The sequence below is a fragment of the Podarcis pityusensis genome (genome assembly GCF_964106645.2).
Source record: "Podarcis pityusensis genome assembly, chromosome: 7".
In the NCBI taxonomy this organism is placed as follows: Eukaryota; Metazoa; Chordata; class Lepidosauria; order Squamata; family Lacertidae; genus Podarcis; species Podarcis pityusensis.
Window position 1 is genome coordinate 39,812,747 of NC_138031.1, and position 26,164 is coordinate 39,838,910.

Consider the following 26,164-nt stretch of genomic DNA (forward strand, 5'->3'; position numbering starts at 1 on the left):
GTAGTATTTTTCATCCTCTTTATTCATTGACCAGAAGGTTTTTTAAAAACAAAAACAAAAAGTTCTTCTCACAGTAAGTTGAAGACATTTCCATTCCAAAGCAAAAAAGCCTTCTTGGTGTGCTTGGTTGATATTTCTGACTCTGGATGGAACTGCCTTCAGTTCACTCTGATAAGCTATCTCATTTGCCACATTTCCTGTAAAAATGGTGGGCCCATGCATGACCAGAGGTCTCGACTGCACAGAGCTGAACACTTGGGGAAAGCCCTCTGCTTTTGCAGAAATGCTCGGCTGCCATATCCTTCCCATCCCATCGCCCCTCATAAGTTTGGGAAAAATATAGTAAAGGAGATGATGATAGAAATTGGCAGATGAAAGAGCTGGTGGGTCTTGTCATGCATTGGAGAATTTTTATCATAAGCGGAATACTTTTCTAAGCATTCTCAAGGCTTGGGGAAAACCCAAACCAATTCTGAATTGAAATGATTAATTGCATGCGGATGCCCCACCAATGATTAAGAATTGTAAAGCATGGTGTATTCTGAAGTTTGCTGTTCTGTGAAACATACAGTTGGTAGTGTATAGTTATACTTCTTAGGTTCCTTAGTTACTCTTTATTTTCCCTGATGACTCTCTTAAATTAATAGCCCTAAAACCACAGAGGTGGTTTCTACTTTATAGAAACTGTGAGAAGGTAATCACATGTTTTAGAAAAAGGAGCACAAATGTATATTCTTTTGATGCTTGAATCACAGCACCTGTTGTTTTTCTTGAATTCCCATAGTATGAGTCTTATTAAATAGTTATTGAGTTGCTTCTTGCTTTGATTTCCCTTACTATGACTGAGACCTAATTTATTTGCCCTACTTTTATAATGTCAGTTTCGAACTGTGGGGCTGACATGCTATCCCTCATTTCACTGGCAAACATCCCAGTCCAGCAAAATATACTACAAGCAAGCATAGCAGATACTAATTGGACTAATGGCTTCAAACTAAATCTCTCACAGTTCAGTTCCTAAATAAGCAACTGACCCAATATGTGTAGGTTTCTTGCTGATAGAAGGTTTTAAATTGAGAGAAAACATAACATTTTTCATCATCTGATATGCTGGACAGTGGTTTGCATAAATAAATGCATCAATCATCCTTTATTTCTCTTGCCTTTCTGACTCTGCTCTAACTTCGTTTGTTGTTATTTTTGCCTCCTCTGTGTCTCATATCCTCAGGGGTAGCTTGGGGGGCATGGGAAGCTGCAGTGAGTTGGGGAAACAGCAAAAAACTGGGAGCCCCACCTTGCAGAAGCAGAAATGCTTAGTGCTTACTCAAAGCCACCACTGGATACAACCCAATAATAGTAGTCTTAACAATAATATGAAACATTTGGACCATAAGGTCCGTTGCTCAAATTACAAGGGAACCAGAAGGAGCTTGGGTCACTTAACTTTTGTGGAGACTTCCTTAGATACCATTCACTATTTATGGGGTGGGTGCTTGATGATTTGATTAACATTGGAATAAGCAATAACCACTGAGTGCAAATGCACCTGCACTGGATACTAGAGTCTCAAGGCAGAGAAAATGAAACAGATGCAGAACAAAGTGTTATTAAATGTCACATACAATTTTGGACACTGGGTGCCAGTGACTACATCAAAAGATACAGTGATAACAGGGGAGGGGGGAATAGATTCAGGCAGTAATATTTGCCTTTGAAACAGGAGATATAATCAGAGCAGCAGCCAGATATGCATTCATGGATTGCACTCCCTCACTTGGATTTGATGCAAAGGAAAGACAAGTATTGGAGTCATAGAATTCTGATGATCCCATACTTCACTCTCCCTCTGCCCCATTGATTTCATGCAGATGAGAGGTGGGTAATCATTTGGCTACATGAGCAACATCCTTCTCAAGATCTGCCTCCTAGGTCAAATTTGATAAGTGTTTAGTGTCTTTCTGGCATCTGTATCGGGGGGACAAGGGAGGAGTGTACCTTTGGGGGTGAAGACAAACTGTTGGAAGGTTGAAGTCCCTGCTGTGGCTGTAGAGACTGATACGGAAAAGACATGTTTTGTTGCTGGTGGGGCAGATGAAGGCGTCCGGTTGTGCCTCATGGTATTTCTTCACTCTGCACTCTTCCCAGTGGTCATACACTGTGGTTTTCAAGCCTCCCTGCACTGCCATTTAAATTTTTCAGTTGCAAAGGCTTAGAAAGGAAGTGGAGGGAACCAAAGTCTCCCCATGCTTCCATTTCAAGCCTCCAGAATCAGGAACTCATAGGGAGTGGAGAAACTTGTAGAAGACTTAAAAATAGCCCCTATGCTCTCATTTGAGCCTCCAGAGGCTCAAACGGGAGTATAGGGGCTACATTACTTTGTGGAAGCTTCTTTAAAGCATCTGTCACATGCAAGGTGCTTCAAAGGGTGCGTTTGCACAGGGCTTTTATCCTCGCTCAGTGGATGACAGCCTGTGCAGGATTAAATCCTGTCCTTCTGCCCATCATCTGATGGGCAGGGAAGCATGGGTTCAGGAAAAAGGTCTCACAAGCCCAATTGGATCCCCTGGTGAGCCAAGACTGGCCCATGGGCTAGAGGTTCTCAACCTCAGTGTACATGTTAAAAGGCATGGGGGACAAAATTGAAGCTAAAAAGTCTACTCTCATGGAAAGGATGAAAAAATTGATTATTACCACCACCACCATCACCACTGCTACTACTACTATTAATTGCTTATACCCCTCCCACCCAACTGGGATGCCCCAGCTGCTCTGGGCAGCTTCCAACATAACATAAGCACAGTGAGACATCAAACATTACAAACTTTCTAATACAGGGAGTAAGGGTGGTGCTGTGGGTTAAACCACAGAGCCTAGGACTTGCCGATCAGAAGGTCGGCGGTTTGAATCCCTGCGACGGGGTGAGCTCCCGTTGTTCGGTCCCAGGTCCTGTCAACCTAGCAGTTCGAAAGCACATCAAAGTACAAGTAGATAAATAGGTACCGCTCCGGCGGGAAGGTAAACGGCGTTTCCGTGCCCTGCTCTGGTTCGCAAGAAGCGGCTTAGTCATACTGGCCACATGACCCAGAAGCTGTATGCCGGCTCCCACGGCCAATAAAGTTAGATGAGTGCCGCAACCCCAGAGTTGGTCACGACTGGACCTAATGGTCAGGCGTCCCTTTACCTAATACAGGGAGTAAGTAACCTGGGAAAAAGTACAATAAAACCTGGTGGGAAATAGAGATGTGCTTTGGATATGGATGAATTCCAAGCCAAGGCAGGGTGCTTCTGAGAGATTTTGAGTTTGTCTGAGATGAAGCAGGATGTGTGCAAAGCTGCATAAGTCAAAGCAGGGACCCTTGAAATGCCCTGTTGTGCCTCAGCAAGCCATACATAAAAAGCAATTAGTAAATGTCTCCAAGCTTACCATATAAGGGAAAGACCAAGCTATGGCAGGAGGAGGGAAAGGGAGCAGCTTTGCAAAATTAAAAGACTTGTCTCTAGCTTAAGAAAAATTACAGGCTCAAGAAGGTGGAATTAGCTTGTAATCAGAGGGAATGATTTTGCCCACTCCAGAATCACCTATACAGCCGGCCTAGCACAAATGCCCTGGGTCTTATCTGTCTGCAGTTTGGCAAATGTCTTACTCTAGGGTATCTCTCCCTATCGCTTCAATTTTCAGACCAATTGCCCACAAAATACTATGGAAGTTTAAGATATTCCTCTTTATAAATCCAGAAACTATAATGGCTGCAATTTCAGGAAAATTACTACAGTTATCCATCTAAAATTTGTCAGGATTCATGTGCTCAGAAGATGTGACTTTGCCTGCAAATTTCATCCAATTCTGTCCTAAAATAAAAATATCATATGGGAATTTTCTTTTTAAAAAAAAATTTAAAAATTAAATGTGCCTAGCACAGATATCCCTATACTCATTTGTCTGTAATTTGGTAAGCTTTATCTGGGTGGGTGAAAATATAATAGCTTGACGTTGCTATTGAATTCTGGAAAAGTTACAGATATTCTTGGATTTGCCAGTAGTGAATGGAGGTGGGTGTGGAGAGAAATGAAGTAGACATAGACTGAACTTGAGTCAAAATCAAGTGGCTAACAAAACACCACAGGCCAAGGTGGACTGTTTCCCAACACACCAATGTGAGATCTGAATTTTGTGATCAGTGTGTAGGCCATAGACAAATAATTTTGAAGGGCAAGGTATGCTTTTTACAATACATGGAAATTAATTAGACCCAATCAATATGTAGGGAAATAAGTGATGGACCGATGAACAATTTCATACCAGATTTGCGGTTGAACAGAGGCCCTTGCTATTGAACATTTACTTTCAGGTCATCAGTTTGAATAAATCTATCTTAGAAGAAGGCCTATGAACAAACTGTTGAATGAGCAAAATCAAAACATTGATTTTACTCAGTGCTTTAGATATGAACAAACGTGTAAGAGTGACAGGCCTCTCTGCCTTAAGGCATTTTAATCTAATTAAGAGAGTGGCAATAAACAAAGAATAGAAAATGATCAAATAGAATAAGGGTTGTATCAGCACGAGGCCACCCTTATGTTTTTGGTGACTGTATCTACTGATGCATGTTTATCAGTGATGGCATTCTTGCAACACGTTCAATTAAGTTTGGAATGAAATAAGCAGCAATGTAGATGATTGTGTTAGAAAACTTTCCAGAAAAGGAATAATATAGGGATGGACTTAAGGGACTAAATTATTTTGAGAGGATGATAAACACCTGGTTTAAATGTACAGTAACATGTTATTAAACTGAGCTACACATGAGACATGTGCCTGTGCAATCCATTCCTGCACTGCCTGTACCCTTCTCTCCATGCCATGATTTAAGACTTGTTCAGATAATAAGTAATGGGCTTCTGTTATGACCAAACTGGGCCAACTAGAAACTGACACCAGCTCATGTTTTCAAAGACTGGTTTGATCTAAACCTGGCAACCATGGTTGCGTGGCGAGTTCCCCCCTCCCCCCTCAGAAATAAAGACACGAGACACAAGAATTCGAGTTAATGGGTCAAATTAGGCCACAACTTTATTGATTACAAGAATTGAGCGGTATTGGCTTAGGCATTGGTCCTAACAACTAACTGGCTTCAGCCCGCTTGCTTGAAGACTGGTGAGGGTTAACCACCAGTAGGGGGAGTCCTAAATAGCGGGTGAGTCCTAAGCATTTAGAGCAAAAGCAAAACAAATAAAAACTGTTTAGTGTTCATACTAGATGGTTATTAATCAAGATGCTCCTAGAACAAAGGCCTTCTATGAAAAAGCTGTTTCCCCCCCCTCCTTTGGAAGGAAGGGTGGGATGTAAATTGAATTAATAATTTTGGGCAGTAGTCAACTAAGTTTAACTCAGAGTTGACCCATTGGAATGAATGAAAATGTCTAAGCCCATTAATTTCAGTGGGTCTATTCTGAATAAAAGTTAGTGGTTTGGAAATGTGACAAAATGCATATTTTTGTCATGTCATAGCAAAAAAGTAAAAGGAAAAATAACAATAAAAAAGCAACAGCTATAATACGGATATGTAAACTGTGGATGCCGTCCTGGGAACTTTGAAAAAGGTTTTTATCACTTTACTAAATCAGATTTCTGAATTGGAAACATTTATTTGTAGACCAGGGGTCACCAACCTTTTTGGACCAGTGAATGCTTGGTCTTTAGCTCTGGCATAATAGAAGACATACGTGAACCTCTTAACAATGTTTTTACATTTGCCTTCTTGGGGATTGGGAAGGCAGGCCTTTAACACCCACCTACACCTATTGTGTAGTAGTATTTGCAGAAAATCACCTATAAGGGACTACCTAATCGTAGACAAAACCATCACAGGAAAGATGCATCCTAGTTGCTAGGGGGAAAGGAAGGGCAAAGTGGAGATTCTAAGCACTAGAAAATAAGACAGATTCAGGAAAAGTGCACTAAAAGGGAGGGGAAAGCATAGGACCCTAGGGATTACTATTGCCTGGTGTCCAAACAACTAACTTTTCATTTACGGCTCTGACTTACTGGCTAAGAACACTAACAAGCAGAAGCAGCAAGTCTAGTTCATTTCACAGAAATTGCTTAGAAGGGTACCTGTAAATTGTTCTCCATGACTTTCCTTCAAGGAGGGCTAGAGACTTGCTTTCTCTTTTAAATGAAAGTTCAGAGTTTGGAGGCCTTTCTGGGATGCCAGTGATGGTTTTCATGAGTGCAGTGAATGTCACTGGATTGGTGACTCCTGATGCATACATTTTCTGGCTGCTTCCCTTCATATTCCTGCCCAGTGATCCTTAGAGATGGAGTACACAGTCAGCTCAAGTTTTACATCTATTCCTAAACCACTAACCACAGGGAAGGAAAAATAAATTTAAATGTACATCCACATGGAGAATTTCTGGTAGATGCAAAATAGCATGCTGGGGGGAAAGGCTCTATCATAGCCTATCTTTCTAAATGATAGTATATACAGGGAGTTCAGACATTCAGTCCCTCACCTTCATCTCTATTGTATCACAAACTGGTTCATAAGTGCAAATCAATGCTTTCTAATGCAGATAGGCTTCAAGGAACTCTTTGATATTTTTAACCACAGAAGTGCAGCTGTAATCCCTCCTAATTCATTCTATAGTGCTACAAACAATTATTATTATTATTATTATTATTATTATTATTATTATTATTATTGTTATTATTATTATTAGTAATCAGCTTTAATAATAATATCAGTGGGTATTATAATAGATGCTTATAGTTTGAGCATATTCACTGTTACCAACCAAGCCTGCATGACCTCCGGATCATATATTACACATATACACATATATCACTGTGGAGTTGATATTTCAAGGTTTTAGGCTGCTAACTAGAGCATGTCACAGGGAAGCAGAGCTATAATTTTATTACTAGGGACAATTAGCAAAAACCCACTGAGTCTCAATTTGGATTCAAAGGTAGAAAAACTCTTCAAAAGAGAGAAGTATAAGTTTCCTCCATTTCACAGTGCCCAAGAGTCTGGAGTCAGTTCTGTATGTCTGGAACAGTGAATCATGAATCCCTGAATGTAAGACACGGTATACCTTTCTGTGCTTGCAAACTGTGTGTCAATCAGAATTTCTTAGGTTCTTATAGCTATGATTGGGGGGTGGGAAAGGAGGTACCAAATGGCAAGCCTTTGTAGGTCATCCTCAAGACATGCACAGCTCAGCATGGGCTACTCTGAAGAGACCTCAAAATATAACTTTAGACACTAACAAGTATGCCTAGAGTGAGAACACAGTTCTGTATCTTGTTTACCTGTATGAAAACAACACAGAGGGTGTTCTACACATAGAGAGCAGCAAGATGGAAAGAAAGAAAGTAAGAAGACTAAATAGCAGACAATGTGTCTGTTGTACCAGGGGAAATAAAGTAATGGAGGGATAAAAGAAACATTTAAATCAGTTTGAATAGTCCATTAAAATTAACAGCTAAATATTGGATTAAGGGACGTGGGTGGCGCTGTGGGTTAAACCACAGAGCCTAGGACTTGCCAATCAGAAGGTTAGCGGTTCGAATCCCTGTGACAGGGTGAGCTCCCATTGCTCGGTCCCTGCTCCTGCCAACCTAGCAGTTCGAAAGCATGTCAAAGTGCAAGTAGATAAATAGGTACCGCTCTGGCGGGAAGGTAAACGGCGTTTCCGTGCACTGCTCTGGTTCGCCAGAAACGGCTTAGTCATGCTGGCCACATGACCCGGAAGCTGTACACCGGCTCCCTCGACCAATAAAAGCGAGATGAGCGCCGCAACCCCAGAGTCGGCCATGACTGGACCTAATGGTCAGGGGTCCCTTTACCTTTACCTTAAACATTGGATAGAGCAAAGCTGCAATCATATACACACTTGCATAGAATTCAGGTGACTTCTCAGTAAAGATGCATAGGATTGTGATGGGTGAGGACTGTTTCACCACCGCAGTAGGATAATATAGAGGGGAATGGAAAGCTGGAGATATTAGCTTAAGGTTAACATATATAAACTTGGATCATTGGCTGATGTACCCAAAGTGCTATCTATATTGACTGGTGAGAGCTTTGAAAGCTCTTTCTCAGCCCTGCTGTCTGAAATCACGGATAACTCTAGAAGCTTGGACTTTCTGAATGGAAAACTTGCACTCAGCTAGTCAGCTGCAAGAAATGTGTGTGGATGTTTTCGTCCTGGATTGGTGCAGTAAGGAAAAGAGGAAGCAAAGACAGAATTTTTATAAATGGCAGCACAGAACATGATCATCAAAACAAAAAGATGTTAACCTATAGGGACAAGGGAGGAAGCCTACAGAGGCAGAAAAGGAATTTGGTTGAACTGGACTGCACAATGTCTGGCTGAAAGGCATGTTTTTGATACGTAGCCAGGCAAATGAATGAATGTACACTGATTGATGTGGACCATTTATTCTTAGAAATATTCATTACTAATTTGAGTAACAATTGCTTGCCAAAGGAAAAGTATCTCTGCTGTGTTGTTAATAATATTTAGGGCTACAGTTTCCACTGCTGCCTGTCAAATATTTTCACGTAGGCACAATCCAACACGGACTCAGTCAAGAGGCTTCAGGATAATTATATGTAGGATGCTAAATATGTTCATTAGGCTTGAACTGAAAGCATATGTGGTACTTTTTGCAAACACTACTTATTTTTAGGGTTTCAAGGCAACAACCCTAGAGAGACCGGCATTCAGAATAAAGACAATGTGAGGGGAAATTGTCTTAGGTTGCCATAAGTGCATCCTGGGATCTTTTTTGGAGGGAGGGGTTGTTTAAATAGCAGGCACTTTTTATTTTTATGTGCCTATTGGGGAAAGCATTTAGAAACTTGACCCTGTGACCATTCATCCCTCCTGCCAAAGAAATATCAGTCATGTGCCTCCCCTCCTACTGCAAGGTCTTTTATTCCACCTTTCAGGAAACAATAGTATTATGCATTTTCAAACTCCCTGAATACCTAAATGCTAATCATTCACTGAAGTTTGTACTACTAAAAAGTGTTGTGAATGTCAGCTTAACTTGATTTCTAACTTAAGCTTCCTATCATGTGTGACTGTTCTACAACCCCCCCCCCCCACATATGGATTACTTCATGGCTTAGGGCTGTAATTATCTGCTTGAGCCTCCAGCTGCTTGTCCCACAATCAAGCAAATTAAATCATTACAAATCCAATATACCTTACTATGCTGATCCTACTAAGTTGCTGAGAACCTATATAAAGCATTGTGCAATCCTACACAATCTTGTTCTCATCTTAAGTGGTGTCTCTATATTCCCAAATGTTTTACAAAACAATAAAATATTTCTCTAACAGTTGCATTTATTTTAGAATAATGTTGTTTAAAAGACCAAATAGCCATTAAACAAATGTTTGTAGCCATCAAACAAATGGCTTTTTCCATTCTTTTAATCAAGCAATGTGCTTCAGAATATAACATCTTCAAAATATATATTTAATATTAAGTAGCACATTTGTAGAATATGGTAAAACTCATGGTGTACAATTGACCGAGAAATGCTGCTGAGAAAGTCCAAATGAAATTACATTGGTACCTCAGGTTAAGAACTTAATTCGTTCTGGAGGTCCATTCTTAACCTGAAACTGTTCTTAACCTGAGATACCACTTTAGCTAATGGGGCCTCCTGCTGCCGCTGCGCTGCCACTGCACAATTTCTGTTCTCATCCTGAAGCAATGGTACTATTTCTGGGTTAGCGGAGCCTGTAACCTGAAGCGTCTGTAACCCGAGGTACCACTGTAATAGGAGTACTGCAAAGATTTCAGGCTTAGTCTTCCAAGTTCTGCACTCGCACAAGTTCCAAGAAAAATGAGGAAAGATTGGATAAATGCCTAGGGTCTCTTATGTTGTGGAAGTGATCTATACACAATGAACTGCTGCTAGCTTCTGCTGCTTGCTGAATGGAAGCTGCTGGCCCTGACTTGCAGAAACCTGTAGGTGGACCAGAATGATTTGACCCATCCTATAACCTCTAATGGTTATTTTGTTGAATGTTTTTGAAACCTGGGTCAAATGACCTGGTAGAATTTATTCTGCTGGATATGGGTGTTCATATGTTCTCTTGTTTTGCTTTTTAACTTATTAGAGGCAGTATAACACTACAAACAGAAGCCAATTCTGTTCTGCCTCCACACTGCTACATATTTGCCTCCTGTCTAGGAATGGACTGAAGTGTTTATTCCAAATTTGTCACCCCATTCTGAAGGCAGTGAATTCCAGGTAGACGTTTCAGAGGCTGTGGTTTTGCACCCAAAATAGTTTTTTGGAGGAAGGGCTTACCGTAGCAGTGAAAGCGTGAATTCACCCCCCTTTTTTTCTTTTTTTTTCTTTCTTCATGGCCCCTCTTCTCCCTTGAGGTTTGGTATTTGCCCCCAAATGCCCCTGAAAAATATGGCAAAAGCCTGAAATGAAAGTTTGAGGACCTGATTCTGCTGTGGACAGAAACAGGCAGCAAACCTCTATCTTTGTTTTTATCCTTGAAACATTCTGGCACCAGCTGCTTCCTTCACCACCTGGTCTGGCCCCCAAAATAATTAACACAATCAAGGAACAGGCTTGTTTTTAGTACAGTATGTCTCGCTATCCTTTCATTAAATTTCGTTTAAGGGAGCTTTCAAGTAGATCCTTCCTATTGTAAGGACATTCTCTGAAATGTTTGGCTTAAAGAATTCAAACAGTTTACAAATGTTCGTAGGTGGTTCTGCATGAACATTGTACAGTTCGGATAGTAAAGTGTTTGCGATCTTTATGGCTTCATCTCTATCTAATATTTCTACAAGATACAGTAGAAAGATACAGTACCATCTCCTAACCTGGATAGCTCAGTTGGTTAGAGTGTGATGCTGATAATACCAAGGTTGCAGGTTTGATCCCTTTATGGGATAGCTGCATATTCCTGCATTGCAGGGGGTTGGGCTAGATGATCCTCAGGGTCACTTCCAACTCTACAATTCCATGATTCTAGCAATCCTACACATGTTTGTTTGAAATCATTCAGTCAGGATTATAGCAGACTGTGTGTGTTTTGTGTGTAGTGTGCTTTCTTCCTTGGTGATCACTCATAGCCGAGTAAGATTGTTTTCCATAAGCATGGTTTTAAAAATGAGTCCGTAAGTGACTGTGGAGGCCAATTCTGGATCTGCATGTCCTTCCACAGTGGGGACATTGGTTTCCGGGTGGGAGTTGATCATGGTGAGGGTTTGCCAAGCGTACTTTCCTCTTAGCGTGTTTCTCCCTTTCGTCCTGAGTTTAAGTGTTTCAAAGCCCAGTATACTTTTGGTAAGGGCTGTTCTCCAACTGGAGCGCTCGCAGGCCAGTGTTTCCCAGTTGTCGGTGTTTATACTACATTTTTTAAGACTTGCCTTGAGAGAGTCTTTGAACCTCTTTTGTTGACCACCAGCATTACGCTTTCCATTTTAAAATTTGTAATAGAGTAGTTGCTTTGGAAGCTGATAATCAGGTACCCACACAACATGATCAGTTCAACAGAGCTGGTGTTGAAGAATGATTGCTTCGACACTGGTGATCTTTGCTTCTTCCACGACACTGGCATCAGTTTGTCTGTCTTCCCAAGTGATGTGTAAATTTTTTTGGAGACACCGTGGATGGAATCTTTCGAGGAGTTGGAGATGGCATTTATAAGTGGTCCACATTTCACAAGCATTCAGTAAGGTTGGTAGTACAACAGCTTTGTAAACAAGGATTTTGGTTTCCCTGCCAATGTCCTGGTCCTCAAATACTCTGCACTTCAGTCGGGAGAAAGCTGCACTCGCAGAGCTCAGGCGATGCTGGATTTCGGCATCAATGTTGGCCGTTTTGGAAAGTGTCGTGTGCAGCACTGCTGCCAAAGCACAATAACATTTTTAATTTTACAATGAATAAAAAATAACTATCTTTTTTGTTCCACAATTAAACCACTAACTCTTTTATTGCCACAAATTTTTAATTATCTTTCCCCCCCTATAAATTGCTTTAGTGGTGGTGTTCTCTTGTATGACATTTTACTGTTATGAAATGCAATGATCTCAGACTATTTTTGTGGGATCTTTGTAAATCTTAGTTGGATCTGGGCCACAATACACCCTGCCAGTGTAAGTCATATTACAAGAACTCATGACAGAGAAGTACTTGAAGGACTAAACCGGCAGCTGCCTATATTGATGGATCATATTTCTCCTGATAAATAGTGAGCTTTTCGTAATAATGGATTTCTGCATGTAAACATAGCATTAAATTTTCTGGATTTTAACTTGTGACCAGTAACTACAGTGGTACCTCTGGTTGCGGACACAACTCATTCCGGGGTGCCATGCACACCCCAAAAAGTCTGTAACCAGAGCGATGCTTCTGCGCATGTGCGAAGCGCGCAGAACGCTTCTGTGTGTATGCGTGCAGTAAAACCCGGAAGTAAACACTTCCGGGTTTGCCGCGTTCTTAACACGAAGAAACACAACATGAAGCATTTGCAAGAAGAGGTATGACTGTATTGCTTTTCAGATTTGTTTCTGTTAAATGGGTTCAAGATAAATACAAGAGCCAAAGTTTAATGGAAACTTGACACAGTGGCACCAATGGCCCCCCCATACCCAGGAAAACACTGTGTCTCTTTTGCCACCCTCTCTGGCATTGTCACTTGGGGACCCTGGAGCAGGCAGCTGACTTAGGGTGTCATGAAAGGGCAGCAAACCATCAGTTACTGCATTTTTACTGCTGAGCCAGGGATTGGAGGGGAGGGGCTTTCTTTATCCAGCACCAAAATAACTTGGCTGGCTCTGGCTTCCACCTCACCTTGACTAGAATGGGAGGCACTGTTTCCTGCTCTTTCTCAGGAAATCAAATATTTTGGTCCAGCCCTGTCTTATTCACATCTGCTGTTCAAGCTTAGCAACAAAAGGCTAACATTTCAGAACAAGATTTATTACGGTAATTGATTGAAATATTTTTGAAAGTAAGTGTCAAAGAAAACGGATACTGCATTTTAATCATTTTTTTACTTTTGCAGGCTGAAAAATGTGTACTCCATTACTGTTTTACTGTGCTTAAGAATAGTGGGAAATATTTCTACTAGGACTAGCAAAGATTTGTCACCTTAGTTTATATCAATATATAAATGCTGTCTAGTCCCCATCATTATTTTGGCATCCCATCCTTCAAAACCTGTTTGTCAAATTTTTGTGTTCTGAAAAAGCACAGCTCACTGCTTTCAACCATCCTTACTATTCCCATATATTACCTCTTTCCTTAACTCCTCTCTGTAAATCCTGTGAAATGCTTTACCCCAGCTACATTTTTCCCCATTTTCTATCCTTTCCCCATCTACGGGTTTCCTCTTTTACTTTTTTCAGGATGTGCAAACTCATTTGAGAGGTATTCAAAATTGTTATGATAGTTTAGAGAAGTTTTGAGCTTTGAAAATAAACATTGAGTCTGACTTATATGGCTTCTGGTTTCAGGCTTTCCAGACAGTCAGGCATCACTTTTTCCCCTCCCCGTCTTTCTTTTTTAAATACAGCTTCAAATGTTATACAGTGACTTTAAGGGGAAAGATCTGAAACTCAAGGATAGTGCAAGACATACACAACTGCCTTAGGGAGGCACATGCAGCTCATTAGCTTTGTGCTGTTCATTCCAGGTTTCTTAAATTTAAGAACAGCAGGTGTGCATCTGTATTGGTGAGAAATTCAGCTTATTGTGTGGTTGCCGGTCCTCAGTGTTTGTGAAATTTAACCATGGTGCATGTCATAGAACACTAACCACATAGTGTGTTAAATAATGGATGGCTGTTTTTCATGGAGAACAGATGAGTTTTGAAGTTTTACTTATAAAATAAGCATGAACTTTGGAACTTTTAGTTCAAGTGGTATGAAATTTGAGGCGTTGAAAATGTGGCGGTGTGTGGCATATGTAGAAATTCCAAAGTTTTTTGTATTGACTATTGGGTGTATCAGAAAATAATAAGGATCACTGTATTTTGAAATTAAGATTGTAACATGAGGATTGCCCTCTGTTTGATATTCCTCAACCCTCCTTAAGCCTATGTGAGTCTGCATACTGGTATTAAATTTGTTTGATTGATGGTTTGGATTATACCTATACCCTTCAGAAGCATCTTGAATCCAGTCTGCTAGCAAAATTACTATTCTGGCACTGATAAGCTAATTGACACATGATGTAACAAAACTTATTAGTTTTTGTTTAACCCACAAGAGATGGCATTGAACTTCTTGATAAACCATAATTCAGCTGTTTCATGTTCTTTTCTTCTTTTGAAGTTTCTCTTTCTAGAATGACCACTTTATGGTCAGTTTCAGAATATCCTGGGAGGTTGAAATGTTCTCCCACTGGTTTATAGATACTGCCATTTCTAATGTCTGATATCTATCTTAAAGGCTCCCTACTTGTTGCTCTGCTGCTTTCAGTGGTCCAGTTATGTTTTCAAGGTACATTGAGGGAGAGAAATTACATTTCCATAGAATCAGCAGTATGTTGTTACTTACAAAATGTAATTTCTTCTCCCTGGTCCCATGCTGACACCCACATACACCAGCACTTCCATTGTGAGCTCAGTTCCCCTGTTATCTGTGTCACTGATGATAAAAACTGAGTGCCGCAAGGGAGGTACAGGCCTTCCAGAGTACCTTAGTTGTGGATGTTAGCGTAACTTTGTGGAAACTGGAAGACCCTAATAGATAGGTGTCAATTTTCCATAATATTTCTCCTATCTTTCAAGAGAGAAAAGGGGATCCTTGAGCCCTTATTTCTCTGCTTGATCACTGAGGTCTTTGAGGGTATCATGGTTAGTGATCCCTCTCAGCTCAGATGTATGGCTTGTATCTACCGGTACCTGTGTATTCAGTATTGTAGGCCCAGTCTTAAGGAACTCCCACTGAGGGGTCATAGGCACTGAAGACCTGTTTATTCCAGCAGGTTTTAAAAATTGAATTCTGATTTTGCTGTTTTAACTCACTTTTAGTTTCATTGATTTAAGTCTTCTGTACACCAGTTAGAGATGACTGTGATTAAGTAGTATGCAAATAAGTAAGCAAGCAAGCAAGCAAGCAAGCAAGCTGTATAGACCAACGAAGGTGTGGCCTTATGGCTTCCGACAAGTCTCCATTGCAAAGTTGTTGCTCATCTGGTGATCTCTCAAGGATGCATCTTGTTATTCTAAGGATCTGTAGTTTAAAAAAGGCATGTTCATTGAAATTTCTAAAAAACTGATTCATAAAATATGTGTCACCAGGGGTAATGTGGACCCCTCCAACTTTGCTTGTATAGGGACCGTTTGTGATTTATATAACCAAATCTCATGGTTAGCACATTATTTGGCAACATTCATGGTTATTTGGTTATGTTTGGTACAAATGTGAACCTTGTATTCCACTATGGAATGTATTTTACACCACAAATTCTTTTCTTTTTTAAAGCTTCTATGATTATTATTTTATTATCTCTTAATTTTATTCTTCCTGCTTTTATAGCTGTTTTTATTATTACTTTTAGCTAGTTATTTTGTTTATTTGAATAAAAAATGAACTTTTATTTACATTTTCGCCCCTTGAAATGTCAAAAACATGAGCCTAAAGAGCCTCATGAGCAAAATAGAGGAACATAGTTATTCTCTTCTGAAATGTCATGCCTTGAACATATAGATTATTGATTGACCTGTGATGATCTCAAGCAAACATACTTCCACATATTTTGAACAATGAAGCAGAAGAAAATAGCCATTCTCTTTTAATTCAGCAAGTTCTTTCTTCTATTAAGGTTCTGGATCACACAGTATTGCTCTTCTGATTCAGCTTGTTGCATGGAAAGGAGTTAGTGTACACCAGCCACACATACCAATGCGAGGATGGAACATTTGAATGTCATCTACGCGTGTAAAATCTAACATGTGTAGGCTAAAATGATATGGGTTGATTTTACATCATGTGCACTGCATGACATTAGCTTATTCAGGTTTTGTATGTGTGGGCAGCAATTGTCCTATCATACGCATGTACTAATTTCCATAGATCAATTTACAGACAACTCAGTTGTGTAGAAGAATCATTTGTGTAAAATCAGTGCTCAACAAACTGATTATCTATGCATGTGCACTAAAAGTGAAGACCGAACAACACAATCTGATTCTTTCTTAAAGTGACAAAATTATAGTGCCATAAGACCTGAGGGAAGAAATAGTTAAGATTGACTAAAAATGAGTCCACCAGGTTTATCAAATTCCTTCACCACAATTCCAGTAAATTCAAATGTTTTATGGAATTTCACTCTTTTGAATGACCATATATGCAAAGTAGTATTTATTTTTAGGATTTTCAGAACACTAATTTGCAACAGGTCTCTCAGAAGCCCTTTGCTCCCCCATGCCATTATGTATACCCTGGATGTAACATAGACAAGGCTCAGTGGATATTTGCTTATGTTCCACTAATGATATGTGGGTAGTGTTAGTAGCAATGATGGTGGTAAAGTTCGTCATCCTCAGGCTCAGAAACAACACTTGCCTCAATGAGAGATGAGTACCTGATGTTACTGAATTCTTCTTTGGCTCAGAGAAGATCAGGAGGGCAAAAACCCACTCGCCTTGGCCAGTGTAGGCCTCCAAAAAGGGGCCACTGAGGGAGGACTTTTAGCCTAAGCCTATTCAGGTCATTTACTGTATGTGACCTGGCATCCTAGCATAGAACATTATTTAAATGACTTGTTTTTCCTCTGCCAGGTTTAGCCAGAACAGCAGCAGCAGCCCTACTGATAAATGGGGTTTGGATCTGGTGTGACTTTACACTAGCTTATTGTGCATAGGATTGCCCTCTCAATGTATTAACAGGACAAGCCAAAGGAGGGTGGAGTGGGGTTCAAGGTCTCATGGCAACTTTCTGGCTATTCCTTACTCATCTCCTGTCTTTCCACTAATGCAAGCCTCCTAACACTCACTATGGGGATCTAAGGCAGCTGTTAGAGCAACCAGATCCTGCAGCCGTTCTGGATTTTTATGGGGGGGGAATATTTTGTTACGTTAGTCATGGCTTTCAAGCCTAGCATAATTTGTGCGTCAAAATCTGCTGCTGGAATTCAAGCCATATGTAGATCATTATCTCCTTCTACGGAAGGAATCAGAGGCCGAGTTATCTAGCCTCTTCTTGTTTAGCACTTTCAGTGAAGTTGGCAGGACTGATCAGAGACATTGTTCTGTTTGAGGTGTAGAAGCAGATGGAACTCTGCCCTCTCCATCTTGGTCAAGGTGTAACTTAGCTAGCCAAGACCAGCTAAGTTATTTTGCCACCTATGGCAGAAAAAATCCACAAGCTTTTCTACTTCCTAGCTTTAGTAATATAGTTATTGTTATTTAGAACCTGAAATCAGCTACCTGAGGTGGTAACCCCGCTCTGCCTAATGGTAGGGCTTGTTCTGGAGGTTGGGAAGCGAAAACGGTAAGCTAAGGCTTGCCCTGATTGCAGAGTGAGGGTGAATCCTAGTAATGGGTGAGGGTGGATGGATGGGGGCTACCACTGAGATGAGGCAGAACAGCAGAGTTATGGAACAAGCATTGCTGCTGCTTCACGCAACATCAGAGATGCAACAAGCAGCTCACCCCATTCTTCAGTCCTCTGAAATTTCCAGTGGAAATGATGAGGCTTTGCAGGGTGGGAAGGGATGGCTGTCCCAACTTGCCAGTGCTCCAGTGGTTACTTAAAGGTAAAGGTAAAGGGACCCCTGACCATTAGGTCCAGTCGTGGCCAACTCTGGGGTTGCGGTGCTCATCTCGCTTTATTGGCCGAGGGAGCCGGCGTACAGCTTCTGGGTCGTGTGGCCAGCATGACTAAGCAGCTTCTGGTGAACCAGAGCAGCGCACGGAAACACCGTTTACCTTCCCGCCGGAGCGGTTCCTATTTATCTACTTGCACTTTGACGCGCTTTCGAACTGCTAGGTTGGCAGGAGCAGGGACTGAGCAACGGGAGCTCACCCCGTTGCGGGGATTTGAACCACCGACCTTCTGATCGGCAAGTCCTAGGCTCTGTGGTTTAACCCACAGCGCTACCTGCGTTACTTAATGTTCAGCAAATACTTAGTTTATATATTGTATTGATGTTTAATATATTAGCACTGGAGTTATTGTTTGCAATCCTGTTTTCTTGATATTTTTTCCTATATTGTCCATATCCATTAAATCACCTCAACCTTGTTACACTTTGTTACACACACACACACACACACACAGAGAGAGAGAGAGAGAGAGAGAAAGAGAGAGAGAGAGAGAGATTTGAATTTGCTCATAAGAGCTCTTGGCTCAATAAATCAGTTATAGCCTAAAACCTTTGCAAAGTAATTCAACAGTAAGTCAGTTAGCTTCCAGTTTACTCAAAAGTAAGACTGTAAGGATTGCATCCTTAGTCTCTCTAAGGTGCCATAGCAATGTTTTCTGTACTCAACACTATTAGATCAGTCTTTAACATGTATATCACAGATCGTGATTTAAAATGGGTTTCGTTTCCCAAAGGTCTTATCTTACGAACATATTTATTGGTTTCACTTTGGCAAGGTTCACAGTTGATCATGAGAACTGTGGTGACAAGTGTGACCATTTCGTAAGTCTGCTTCCGCTAAATCCATGATTATTTAATTGTGGTAGCATCTTGTCATAATTATGCTTAGATTTATTAGCTTCAGTTATGTGGTAAGCATCGCTTTGTGAACAGGCCACGGGGGCAGATTTTAAAGAGCTAGTTAGGCTTTATCACCTGATATGTGTCTGCTTTGATGATCCACTGCTTCTCAGAGAAGTATTCACCATGCACTAAGAGAAAGAAGAAGCTTTCCTTTGAAGATACAAATTAAACTATAAAGGGGACCATCCTCAAGCTATTTCCCATGAAATAATCTCTCCTCAGGAAGTTTTACTCCAAAGGCAGTGGCTTTGGGATTAAAGCAGAAAAACAAATTGCATTTCTGCAAGGTCACTCGGAAGGTCTTGTGTGGCATTGTGCCGCTGAACCTAGCTAATCTTGGGGCCCCATCTGGTGCCTACAAGAACAACAATATCCAAAGCGTCAGAGAATTAGATCAGTAGTATGGCCACTCCTCCAGCTTTTCATAGCTACTGCTGCCGTGGACTAAGGGGCAGGATTTATTCTATAATGCTTAATTATCTAAAGAAGACTAGGCATACAAGTTGAAAGATCCCATTGGAAATAAAAAAGAAATCCCCGATAAAGAAGATTACTTATTATTATTAACTGGGATTATGCAAGGGATGAAACTCTTGCTTATATAATGCAACTTTGCCTATAACTGTGAGGATACAAGTCCATAAAGCCTGTGCAAATAAGAGCAGATGCTTTTATTTGCGGAACACCAAGTTTTAGAACTACTCTGTTTTGTATAAAAATGACATGCTGCTTTTCTTCTGTATGAGAGGGTAGGGCTGATAATAAAAATATAATGGTTAGTTACTCTTCAAAATGTTTCCTTAAATGTTGTTTCAGTTTGTTGGTATTTATGCACAGCAAAGATCCATGCTAACAACTTTGACGGCACTCTGTGTGGATATTGTGCCCCCCCCCCAAAATTCGCCATAAATACCAAATTACATCTTAATTGTTTGATTGAACATAACTTACCAGAACTGATGAGAACACATTTCATATCTACCTCTCTTTTTTAGTGGTGCTCTTTATTTTTATCATTTATCAGAAATGTAATGCTAAAATAATTGTGTATTGGGCAGCTGGCAGCTTCTTGAAAGGGAGCGAGGCAATGAAGTAATCTTGAAGGAAGAGTGCTCTCCCCCCCCAACCAGGTGCCTCCCCACTTTTGCTGTATACTGCTCCCCCTGCAACGCTAAGTGTTGGGGTGCTGCATAGCACATAGGTAATGCCTGCTCCTCGCCAGTTTTCTCCCCATGTGGGGGTACCATTGCTTTGAGTGTATTGTAACATTCACGGACCTTCACAGTAAAGGGGGACTTCCCACATCTCACATTGTTTCAGACTCTTTAGGTCTTCTGATTCATGGACAGTTTACAGCAAAAACTCATTGGAGGGGTCAGCTTTATGCCCACAAATGAATATATGCTTCCACTGGCATAAAGAATATGCCTTACATATGTGGATCTCTGTATATACAGAAGAGCTCCTGCATCTGCAGAAAGGTTTTTGTATTGAGACTGGTATTTAAATGGTAACTAATATATATATTCTCTGTATGGTATGCCTATGTAAATACTGCTGTTTGGTTTTATTTTGTATCAGTTTTAGTTTTGAAACAGCTTATGGACAAATACAGTTTATATTTAATAAACCCATATGGTGATATCTAAGTCATACTCAGATGATGATTAGTTGTTGTTTTTTAATCTCATCCAACCTCCTAAAGGTGGAAAACAACACAGCTTTTGAAAAACAGTTACTGTATCTCTCTCTCTCTCTCTCTCTCTCTCTCTCTGTGTGTGTGCGCATGCGCATATTTTGTAGACTTTTCTTTAACACATTATTGATAATGAAATATATTTTCCTCCCCAGAAGTATTTCCAAGAGATTCCAACTTAAAGGACAAGTTCATCAAACATTTCACAGGTAAGAACACTTTTTGTGTGAAGGCAATTCTGTGTTTAATCTCTTGCCAGGTGTTGCCTACATAAAGGAGTGTCTTATCTCCTCTCCCAATGAAGGAAGCCTATATTGTAAATTACTAGGTCCAACCTTTGGGGCTGCTGTTTTCCTATTTGCTTCCCAACAGGTTGTAGTGGGACCCACAGGTTAGGGCATGGAATCTTAAGGCCCATTAAAAGGCTAGCTGTTCCACTGGCAAGTGACTCCCAACTTTTGAACTTCCCTAAATATCTTCAGATGCCTTTTCCCCAATAGATTGGAAAAGGCTCAAGAGAGTTGAGGAGCCAGTGTGAAAAGTCTTGGTGATAAAATTTTGTAGCCTTTATAGTTGTAACCCATCACCCATCACTGGCCTTCTTTTTCATTATTCCAGTAGCTTTAATTACATTAATATGGTTATATGTAATTTTTGTCAGAAACTCCAGTAAAATTGTACTGTGAACATTTATTTATTTATCACAATATTTGTATCTCTTTATCACACACCCCCACACCCATGAAATAAAGTTCTCTGGATGGTTTATAGTATAGAAATTAAAACCATATAAATAAACCTAAAAGCTGAATATAAAGGTAAAGGTAAAGGGACCCCTGACCATTAGGTCCAGTCGCAGATGACTCTCGGGTTGTGCACTCATCTCGCTCTATAAGCCGAGGGAGCCGGCGTTTGTCCGCAGACAGCTTCCGGGTCATGTGGCCAGCATGACTAAGCCACTTCTGGTGAACCAGAGCAGCGCATGGAAACACCATTTACCTTCCGGCTGGAGCAGTACCTATTTATCTACTTGCACTTTGACGCGCTTTCGAACTGCTAGGTTGGCAGGAGCAGGAACCGAGCAACGAGAGCTCACCCTGTCGCGGGGATTTGAACCACCGATCTTCTGATTGGCAAGTCCTAGGCTCTGTGGTTTAACCCACAGTGCTGAATATAGTAGGAGAATAAAGACAAAATAAGCTAAGGAAAAACTGTAGCCCAAAATATCTAAAAAACACTAAACATTTTTAAAGATTGAAAGGCTGGGGCAGGAGTGGGGAAGAGAAATGCCTTCACTTGATGCCAAAAGGACCACAGTGTAGGTGCCAAGTTAGCTTCTCTGAGCAGGACATTCTACACCCCTAGTTCTATCACTGAAAAGGTCCCTTTTCTATTAACCACTACCTTGCCTTATTTGACAAGGAGAGTACCTGGTGAAAGGTTTGAAACATATTAGATGAAGCAAATATGAACTATTTATTAATTATTTGTGCAATTTAGTTTGCCATAGAATTATAAATGCAATCAAAATGTTGTGTTTGATTAATCTTCAAACAGGTCCAGTTACATTTTCAGCTGAATGTAGTAAGCATTTCCACCGGCTCTATCACAACACACGGGATTGTTCAACACCAGCCTGTAAGTTCCAGCTAAAAACTACTTCCATGTTTCATTGTCCTGTCTGTCTGGTCTTAGGCCAGGGTTGAGCAGGTTCTTAACACCAAGTCATTTCCCCCAGTCTTTCTTGAGAATAGAATACACATGTGTCCACTGCCACTAAGAACATAAGAAGAGCCTTGCTGGGTTAGACTAGTCCAGCATTCTGTTCTCCATTGGCAAACTTGAGGCCTTTGGGAAGACCACAAGTAGGGTAGTGAGTGTGATGGCACTCTTCCACTTGAGATTCCCAGGAACTGGTGTTCAGAGCTATGCTAAATCAACCTTGAGCGCTGTCAACTTTCAGTGGCATATTTCACCTGGTGCCAGAGCTGAATGTAGTGCCACGCTGAATGTAATGTATGTTGAAAACTACTTATATAAAAAACTCCCTAAAACACCTACATTTTGCAGCTGATGGCAAATGAAACTGGACTTACACTCTAGGAAATTAAACACATGATGATTAATGTTAACTTCATTTTTGTGGTTTTAAATAGATTATAAAAGGTGTGCAAGATTGCTGACAAGATTAGCAATGAGTCCACTGTGTACACAGCCATAGGAGGCCTGTTATGTAAGTATTTTTCTTTAATTAAAACACCTTTATAATCTAATGACCAGTTTGTTCCTATTAGTTTCTTTTATCAAAAGCCAAATAGTAACAAGAGTTTTGCCTTCTCCCCACTGTGGTTTCAATGAAAATCACAGAAAATCAGACATACAACTTTTTTCATCAAGAGGAAGCCTCTGTTGGCACTAGAACTGGAACTCCCTGCTTTGGAAATGTGGTTTTCATCAGTGCCATGGCAAGAGTGGAAAAAGTCTAGCTCCTTTTCTACTCCCACCATTTTAAGCCTGATCAGTCTCCCCTGTGGCTACTTGAATTTATAAAAAGATTTATGTAACTTAAAGAGATGACTTACCTGTCGTTTTCCAGTTTTGTCAAATGCTTGTTGATGTGGCCCTGGTGGGCTACTTCTGCACCATTTCAGGACCATGGAGAAGTCTACTGATATACCATATTTTTCCCTCTATAACACACAGATTTTTTCTCCTAAAAAGTAAGGGGAAATGTCTATGCGTGTTATTGAGCGAATGTGTGGTCCCTGGAGCCGACTGGCCCGAGTGCATCACACATTTTCTTCGAGGGTCGTCTTCGTTGCGGTCAGCAGAAGCCAGGGAAGTGCTTGCTAGGAGGTTTGGCCACTCTGCAGCGCGACTGTGTGTTTGCTAGTGTGTGTGCTTTGTGAGTGTGTGGTTGCCTGTGTGTTTGTTCGCTAGCGTGGGTGCTTGGAGAGAGTGAGAGAGTGACTGACTGCTGCATCTTCTCCTGCAATTTGCCTTTAAAAAAATTGGAAGCAGCGGGGCAGTAAAAACCACCTCTGAAAGCCCTATTTTTCCCTTCTAAGGCTGCAGCTCGGCTTTGGGAGCCCTGAACCCCTGCCTTGTTCTTGAGGGATCTTTGAGGTTTTCCCTTTAGCTTTAACCCAGCCCCCTTATTTTACCAGTTTATCTTCATTCTCGGTGTGGTAAACTGATTGCAGGCAGCCACACGTGCGTTCGAGCCTCCCGAGAGAGAAAGCTGTTGCTTTCCTGCATTCTGCCTCAGGGTCTTACTGCCCACAAAGAGCAGAGAAAACCCCTCCCCTCCAGGCAAGCAGAGGGGAAAGCGTCCTTCCTTCTACCGTAATTCCTCTCCGTGCTCCGGTGCTGCTGCTGCTGCGTCTAGGGACTCGCAGGCAACATGCAGGTGGGCGGGGGGAGAGAGAGAGAGAGAGAGAGCTGGCTGGCTGGCTTGGGTGGGTGGCTGGGGGAACTTTTGCCTTCCTTTCCTCCCTCCGGTAAAACCCCTCTCCTGCATTCTTAGCCAGCTGCTTCTCCGCACATCCCTCTCGGTGCTCCTTGTCCCTTCTATGTTTTTCCTTCCCTCCCCACTTAAAACGTGGTTACAAAGCACGGATCCACATGGATCCTCAGGATCTTTGCATTGGGTCACCCCAAATTCACCATCAGATCACATAGCATATCCATGGCTACAGCCTGCACCAAAAAAATCATGCACCCACTGTTGCCTGGGGCTGCAATGGTACAAAAACGTGGTTACAAAGCATGGATCCACATGGATTCTCAGGATTTTTGCATTGGGCTACCCCAAACTCACGGTCAAATCACATGTCTGTGGCCACAGCACGAAGCACAAAAATGATACATCCACTGTTTCATTCAGAATTTTTTTTCCTTGTTTTCCTCCTCTAAAAACTATGTGTGTGTTATGGTCAGGTGCGTGTTATCGAGCGAAAAATACGGTAATAGGTAAAGCATGGCTTCAGTTTTCTAAACAACAAGCTTTTTAAGCTGCACTACAGGTTATCAACAATATCAGACCATGACTCCATGGTGGAGATAGTTACAACTTTCTTTTTTTTGTAGATGGCAGGAAATATTTGTTAATTTCTGAGGTATGCAAATAAGCCAGCATTAAAAATGCAGCATTTCTTGTTTCAAAAATGGAACAGGATCACCACTTTGCTGCTAATCTGCATTTATTTGGAACAGAATCTATGTGCATATCCACTCTGCGTGCAAAAGACTTTCTGTACAACTGGAACCCCGATTTGTCAGGGCTCTCAAAATGTATCTTCAGTTGAATGTGCCAATGGTGGGGTGGTACCAGCAGTTATGTTGCCCACTGAGCATTTCATGTTTGCACTGGGAAAGCCTGTAGTCATTAAAGTTTGTTTTTTCTTCATTTTTTAGTAAGCAAGAACCTATAAATGCATTGGTTTCTACTGAAACTATTATTATTCAATAGCTGGGAATCTAAGTGAACTGTTTTTTGTTTCAGACTTTTCTGCTAAGCCTGAACTCTGGTTTGCCGAGAAAGTGCCTTGAAATCTGTCCCAAGACAAAGAGAAGACATCTTGCTCTTTTTTTTATTTACAGCATTGTTTTGTTACTAGATGCATTTTATTTTCATATATGTCGGACATTCCATATTCGTGTGAAAGGAACGTATTTTATTTGTATTTGTAAATATGTTGCCTATAGCTCAAATAAGCCAATTTATTTAAATATGTTGTATATAAAGACTACTAATAATATACTAATTAAATGTTATATGCAGGGAGTTGGCTGGTGTGTTTGCTGTTTTCTTGTTTCATTGTTTGTACATCATTTTGCTCAGGCTCTTACTTTCATTATTTGCACTAACTTGAAAAGCAGAAGTCTCTGTAACTGAAATCTGAATAAGCTGCAAGTGGGATGTTTTACTTTCTGTGGAAAATATTTCATATTATGAAGCTTTTGGTAAAATATATATATGCCTACATAGTATATATATTATTGCACATAAGAACAAACTGCTCAAAAAATGCACACTGCTTTGGGAAACATTTGTAAAGCTGTTTTGGATTATCATCAGTTACGTTTGTACTGGCACTTATAGAAAGAGTCGCAAATAATGTAAATATAAAGACTGGAAGACTGCAATGCAGTTTGGGTGGAATAAAGAATATAGATCTCATATTTTCATGTTTTTCTTGACCCTTTGGGTGATTTTGGGACTTTTAATTACTATCTCTAACACCTGTTAAATATATTCTATATTGCAGTTGGATACTATTAAAGTAATTATTCCATACTTGAAGGTATATGCTTTCTACATACTTTCTAATGCTGCAGTCCTATGATCTCTAGGAGGGCATCCCAGGAGCCATAGGACATTTTAGTTTTTACTTTCTGAAAAAAAAGCGAGAAACAGATGTTCACCCTTGGAGAGGAGACCCGGCCTTTCAAGCCTTCCCTGTGAGGCTGTGGAAAAGTCCTCTGCCATGACTCCTCTAATGTTAGATAGGACAAAAAAAGGAACATACCAGGTTATTCATGGATGTCCAGGATCCAAAGCCCTCCTATTCTTCTGATTCCCCCTCCCCCAGAACAGCGAATAGACTATGCCAGTCTTGCAGCTGGTACAGTTTATCTCCTTCCTACTGAAATCAGTAGGAGGTAAGCTTTGCTCCCCCCTTTTTAAAAAAGGAAGCTGTCGAAACAGGAAAAAGTTATCCCCTATGCAAGC

General features: G+C 40.8%; 1 protein-coding gene across 1 annotated transcript in view; it reads left to right on the plus strand.

The window, feature by feature from the left end:
* The window catches only part of ALKAL1 (ALK and LTK ligand 1), a 35,077-nt gene extending 9,465 nt beyond the window's left edge, over positions 1-25,612 (plus strand). The window contains exons 3-6 of the mRNA XM_081013648.1: positions 20,586-20,639; positions 21,988-22,068; positions 22,587-22,663; positions 24,935-25,612. Coding sequence (XP_080869774.1) covers positions 20,586-20,639; positions 21,988-22,068; positions 22,587-22,651 — 200 coding nt within the window. The 3' untranslated portion in view covers positions 22,652-22,663; positions 24,935-25,612. The remainder of the gene's footprint in view (positions 1-20,585; positions 20,640-21,987; positions 22,069-22,586; positions 22,664-24,934) is intronic.
* The last annotated feature ends 552 nt before the right edge of the window (positions 25,613-26,164 follow it).